Source organism: Rhagoletis zephyria, unplaced genomic scaffold, assembly GCF_001687245.7.
Source record: "Rhagoletis zephyria isolate East Lansing unplaced genomic scaffold, Rhagoletis_zephyria_1.1 Rzeph_scaffold_23720, whole genome shotgun sequence".
NCBI classification, from domain to species: Eukaryota; Metazoa; Arthropoda; class Insecta; order Diptera; family Tephritidae; genus Rhagoletis; species Rhagoletis zephyria.
This window is the reverse complement of record NW_016180778.1, coordinates 1-6,591: the sequence shown is the minus strand read 5'-3', so window position 1 is coordinate 6,591 and position 6,591 is coordinate 1. Positions and strand designations below refer to the sequence as shown.

Genomic DNA, 6,591 nt, shown 5'->3' with positions numbered 1-6,591 from the left:
TTTTTATTTATTTTTCTTTTATTTTATTAAATTATTAAGATAAATGATTTTTTTAAATGTTATTTAATTTTCTTTAAATGTTATTGTTCGAGGAACTTATTTTATTATTTTAATTATTTATTTTTTGGCTTTTAATTTTTAATTTTTAGATTTTAGTGGTTTAGGAAGAAAACAATTTTTTTGTATGACATTTAATTTTTACATTCTTTTTATTTATATTATCTTTTTTAATGAAATTTTTTTTAATTTTAAGTTAATTATTTTTTTAATTTTTAGTTTTTATTGTTTTAAAAAGAAAAAAATTTTGGATTTCTTTAATTTAAATTTTGGAAAAGTTATTGCTGAAAGCAAATCTTTCAATTAGTCTTTCGGAAGGCAGAAAAGTGCTTTCAAAATGGTTGCCAGAATTGACAATTTTCTTACGAAAATTCTTGTCTTTCGAAAGACAATAGTCAGTTTATTTGCTAGAATTACTCTCTTAGTTAACATAAAAAATACTTTTTAACGATCTTTCAACCGAAAGAAACCAATTTTCGATCGCAGTCATAAATCGGTTGGCAGGAAATTTTCCATATACATACATATTTATTTGTATGTTTTTTTTCAGTACCACTATACTTCCTCGGAGTTCGTTACGTGACCTTTTTGTACAAAAGTTTGACAAAAACATTACTTCTGTTGGTTATTCATCAGTTCTCATTTTCTACTCATAGGTATATAAAATCTTAAAAAAAGTCATATGCCTAATGATTATATTCTTTAAATAGAGAACTACTTATACTGTTACCATTTTTAGCGTTGAATTTGTACGCTCCAAAAGCAGGTATATTAAGGGGTCTGATTTTTGAATTGTGCCGCTTTTGATGAGAGTGTGCGTTTTATTGCGTCGTAAAATGTGCGTGTGTGCGTTTTATTGCGTCGTAAAATGTAGTTGCTGAAATTTTCCAATACCTAACCGAAATTCGGAATTGATTTAGTTGTAGAAAAGCATTTATCTATGTCTTTAAGGAGCTTTTACTATATCGAGGTGGTTTCTTTAAGTTCTTCAGTTCGCATAACAGCTTAGAATGAAGTTTCAGTTGTTCCTGTACTCGATGTTCGAAAATTTTGGATTGAAATTGTAGCTCATTAAAAAAAAAAACTTTTTAATTCCAAGCTGGCATTTTAAACGCACATTATTTCCTGACGTATTTTATTAAGGAACTTTCGGACGCCTAATACCTAAGAACTTCAAAAAAAATTTGAAAGTGTATTGATTTTTAATTAAAAAAAAAGTAAGTGCACCTGGGCCACACTGGAGAAGTGAAGTTACATATGTATCTATTTTGTCTTACTTATAACCAATATATGTACATACATCTGCTTTTGCTTAAGGTTAAATTTTTTGTCTTTTTTCTATCTAGATCCCTACCTCTAACCCTGTTCGTTCTAATTACATTTATGTTATTCTGTTTTCCTTTATCTTCATTTTTATCTTTATACTCTACCGATAACAAAATCGATACTAACATCCATCAAAATATCGATAACAAAACCGATAAAAATATCGATAACAAAACCCATAACAAATTCGATAATAATATCGATAGAAAATCGGTATTAATATTGGTACCGAAACCGATAACAAAACCGATAGAAATATCGAAACAAAATCGACAAAAATGTCTATAACAAAATTATAAAAATATCGATAGCAAAATCGATAACAAAATCGATAAAAATATCAATAAAAAATTCGATAACAAAATCGATAAAAATAGCATTAACAAATTCAATTAAAAAATATCGATAACAAAATCGATAAATAATCGATAACAAAATCGATAAAAACATCGATACAAAATGTATGAAAATATCGATAACAAAATCGATAAAATTATCGATAACAAATTCTATACAAATATCGATAGCAAAATCGATAACAATATCGAAAGATATTTCGATAACAAAATCGGTAACAAAACTGATCAAAATATCGATTGTCATATCGATAACATCCGAGAAACCCGAAAATGTCTAAAATCCGGAAATAGTTCCCAGATTAAGTCACTGTGTCTCTATCTATTTCCTTCGCTCTATAATTACCTTTATTTCAATCTTTCTTCCTCTATCTTCATCTTTACTTTTATCGGTATCCTCATCCTCCTCTTTTTCTTTATATTTATCTTTGTTTTTACTTTTATGTTTATCATTTTCTTCATCTACATACATATTCCCCTTCATCTTTGCCCTTATACTTTTATATGTAAAGTGTTTAAATTTTCCTTGATCTACATTTTTGCCTTTATCTTTACTCTCTTCGTTTTTGGTTATTATTTTCAGCGTTGCCTTTATCCTTTTTTCATCTATGTATGTACCTACTCACCTTTACTGTCATTCTTGTATTGGTCTTTTTCTAAGTGCTATTCTTTAACCTTTTATTAGCATGTTTTTGTTAAATTAATACCATGTGCATACACTCAAGAAGCAATTGTTTTAGCCAAAACCACATCCGTGTGCAATTTCCGTTGAATTTGCTGATTTACTCTCAACCAACCAACCGGCGCTAAAGAAGTTTCACTTTAAAACTGATGCAAATATTGAGCTCATATTAGCCCTTGTACATATTTATTTAAACATATATACGGGCATATATAAATGCATACTACTATACAATACTTAACACTTTTTCTTGCACTTCTCTTCATATACATATGCAGCACTTAAATCGGATAAGTCACAGTGGAACAGCTATACTTGCCTAGGCATGTCACGACGCAGCTACGATTCACAGCATTATAGCCAAGCGCATAGCGAACAAATGCCAGCCACCACGGAGAGTCAAGCGTTGCGGGAAGCGCAAAATAAGCTTAAGCTACTTGAGTCGGACTATAAAGTGCTACATGATAAGCGTTTAAGCGATGTAAGTACAGCATAAGCGTGATTTACATATGTACACAAATACATACATACATACATATCTTTTTAGACCTTATTAACAATTTTTTAACCTATCTACATATTAACATCTGTATTTTCCTCATTTTTTTGTCACTTTAATTATATAGTTGAAAACGCTACAAAGTGCCCATGAACGTGAGTTGGCCTCGTGTCATGAAACGGTGCGTGTCTTGCAGCAGCGCCTAAATGAACGCGACGAAGCGTTTGCCACACAAAAGCGCCGCAAATTACCAGTCGACTACTATGCGTTGAAAGCTAAGGTGAGTGGGACGAATACTAGTAGTGGTGGTGGTGGTGGTGGTATAGTCGATAATGATAGAAACAACCACAATCAAATGCAAACGGGATTTGAAGAAGAGATTGAAAGCTGCCGTAGCAGCAACTCTGGCCCCTTTGCGGTAAAGAAGAAACAGAAGTTGACCAAAAGACGATCTGCATGTGCGCATGTCTGAATGCAAAAAAAAGCATAGAAATCAAATCACAAAAAAACAAAAACGTCCTATGAAATGCAACATTTTGCCAAAAGTCATACAATGAAAAATGAATCAGAAAAATGCGAACAAGTGTTATTGTGTACATAACTGCCAACCACAATGTACTTAAAAATTAATTTATCAGTTTTTGTTGGCGTTTATATGATTTTTGTTGCTCTTTAATTGCCATATAATTTTTTCTTAACACTTTACTGGTACTTTTTTAACTGCCGCTTTTGATTGTTATATATGTTCATAGGTATATATGTAGTATGTGCTTTTGCATTTTTTATGGCTTTTAAAGCGGTACTTTTATGTTTGCTTTGCCATTTATGCTGTTTCCTTCCACTTTAATTCAGTTGTTAACTATTTATTTGCCGTTACGCATTTTTTCGCTTGTATCTTCATTTATCATTTAATTTATAAGCATAGCTAATTGCTTTTACGTAATCATAATTTCTTGTGCTGCGCTTCTTTCTACGAAGCTCGGATTCATCCCCGGCACGTAATATCAATGCGTCGTTGCTCTGTCATATAAATGCGTATTACGAAATAATTTTTTTTTTCTGGTTAAATGCATCAATGGCTATTATAGTTGTCATTTTATGGTGGAAATTTAATTTGCTCACATGTAACAGGAATTTTGTGGGTTAATTGTATCTTAATAATGGTTTCTTATGTTTTGTTTACAATTGTTTGTTTTTTTCTTACATAAACACAGGTCTCTTCGTTAGAGCGACGCCATTCAGAGCGCGAGGAACGTTTGCGGATGCTGGTAGATGCGCTGAGCAAAGGACGTCTAACTGGCGCCATTGAAGATCTGCTTGGTGACAACAATAATCAACGTAGTACCTAAAAGTGCGCTTGAATGAAAATCACGGTACAAAAGAAGAAATCAAAATGTAATCATCAATTAGCCTGGTTGTGGCTTCGAGCTGATCTCCCAACAAAAGCACCCTTTATATGTATGTATGATGATAACATTGCTAGCATAGCAAGTAGCTAATAAAGTGAAAGCACAAACGCGCAGTATTAAATACCAGTGCCCGCCCATATACAGAGTTGCCCCCACACAACGCCCATTTCCAAAGTACAACTTTTAGTTTTAGTTGTAATATTTTAAAAACTAATTTAAGTCTTTGACTGGTTTTATGCCCCGTGGCGCTTTTTTAAAATTAAACCTGTTTTAATATATTGAAAAGCGCAGCAATAAGTTTCCATCCAATTGCATAAGAATATATAACGAATAAAAAGAAATAGAGTTAAAGCTCAAACGACAAGAATTTTAAATTATAAATTTAATTTAAGTAGTTAAGAGTTGTGAACAGAAATTGCAAATTGTCCAAGAAATTATTTTGCAAAATAAACATCAATTAAAAAATTGTCCATAAAGCGCTTGAAAGCAAAACCAAATTTGACTGAATTTATACACATTCCAAAATGTGTTTAGAGTGAAGTAGGGTACGACGGATTTTAATTATATAGATGTATGTACATCTGTACTAGATAAGATGTGTGTGTAAGTAGTTATAAAATGAAGAAATGTACAATATTTGGATAACGTGTAAGAAATTCATTAATTAACATCACAATCTTTCGATAAGGCATTACAAACTTTGCACTAACCCTATTTTCTTGCTAGAGATATGCTTATCATATAAAAAACACGTCAAGAATGTTTTTAAACAAGCTGACATTTTCTCGATGTTTTAACTTTTACGTTTGTATCTAAACACCAAAGCATGCCAGTCAATGAAATCCCCTGAGCAGACAAATTTCTCCAAGTAAACCTCAACGATGGGTCTGAGAACGCATGTTCACCCGACTAATAGAGTCTGATCGTTGTTTTGTACCCAGTCCGCAGCTGTTGCAGTTATTTCGCACTGGCGAATAGTCATATCAAACACTATTGTCCCTGATAATCGCTTAATGCGACCTCTAAAAAAGCGAATCTTTGGACAATGAAAGATAGTCTAGCAGAAAGCAAAAAGGCCAAATTACGGTCTGTAGCAGGTTAAATGTTGTAACTACCCAGACTAGACCCTGACGTAACAGCCCGTTTCCTGTGCCCGTTCGTTAGTTGAAAATTTAAACTTGAGATAAGGGACGACGATTTAAGTGCATACTATCTGACTCTAGACAGGTTTAAGTATCCGCTAAAACAAACACAAGAAAAGGCCGCCGCCTAAAAAACGAGAGACAGACTTTATTAATTTGATCTCTCTGGATTTGAATAAAATTTGTTGGGTCCAGACCAGTTTCGATTTCATTAGAAATATCATTTCTTTGGTTGGCAATATTGTAATACGCCAGCACACTAATATGTTTGTCTAAAAGTGTTCATAATACATCGAACTTGCGAGCGCTGGTAAAAACTCTCCTTTCAATTGCCACGAATCCAGCAGTTGATGTATTTTGGCAACAAACAATATAGAAGAAAATAACATTATAAACAATAACATTTCGACTTTAAAATTTTAATCTCGCTATGTTTAATTCAGTAGCTATATTCATAAATTAGCGCTAATCGCCGAACCACTGTTTTTCAAAAACTATTGTACATATATATTAAAATTATTGAGATATTTGTTTTTATTGCTATGAAATTTTTTATCAACCAAAAACTAAAAAGAAATCAGCTACTTTAAAAAAGTATGTAGCACAAATATAAATTACTCGTATATAGAATAAATGAAATTAATCAAAGGAGAAATATACTTGCCAATAAATAAGCAGTAAGCGAATGCCAAAATATGCGATTTCAAAACCGTCAGTTTCCTTCCAGAAACAGTTCATATGTATGTATGATTATTATGTAGAATTAATACCTAAAATGATATTAAGTAAATACTCGTACATACCATACAAATAGTTGCGTGTTATTTTTACCGTAGTGCATAGCAATGCTAAAATTAATGAATTGATACCAAAAATAAAAAAAAAACAGAAAGTGCAACCTAACCATACAATTTCCCCGCACTTGATTAGCAAAGTGCAGATAACAAATAAAATTGAAATAAAAAATAACTAATCATTAATTAAAATTCGTCAATTCCTGCATACTTACACGCTGACCTTTAACTAGAAACTGTTCTTAATTGCATACATTTCTTACCAGTGGTAGTTGTTACTAATGAATGAAGTCTATGCATTCATATTATGCAAATACCGCATAATT

At 31.7% G+C, this 6,591-nt stretch overlaps 1 protein-coding gene across 1 annotated transcript; it reads left to right on the top strand.

Annotated features, from left to right (window-relative positions):
- The first annotated feature begins 2,725 nt into the window (after nt 1–2,725).
- LOC108381765 (uncharacterized) lies at nt 2,726–6,363 on the top strand. Its single transcript, XM_017638166.1, has 3 exons — nt 2,726–2,902; nt 3,048–3,200; nt 4,135–6,363. The coding sequence occupies exons 1-3, from the start codon at nt 2,747–2,749 to the stop codon at nt 4,267–4,269; spliced, it is 444 nt and encodes a 147-aa protein (XP_017493655.1). The 5' UTR covers nt 2,726–2,746; the 3' UTR covers nt 4,270–6,363.
- The last annotated feature ends 228 nt before the right edge of the window (nt 6,364–6,591 follow it).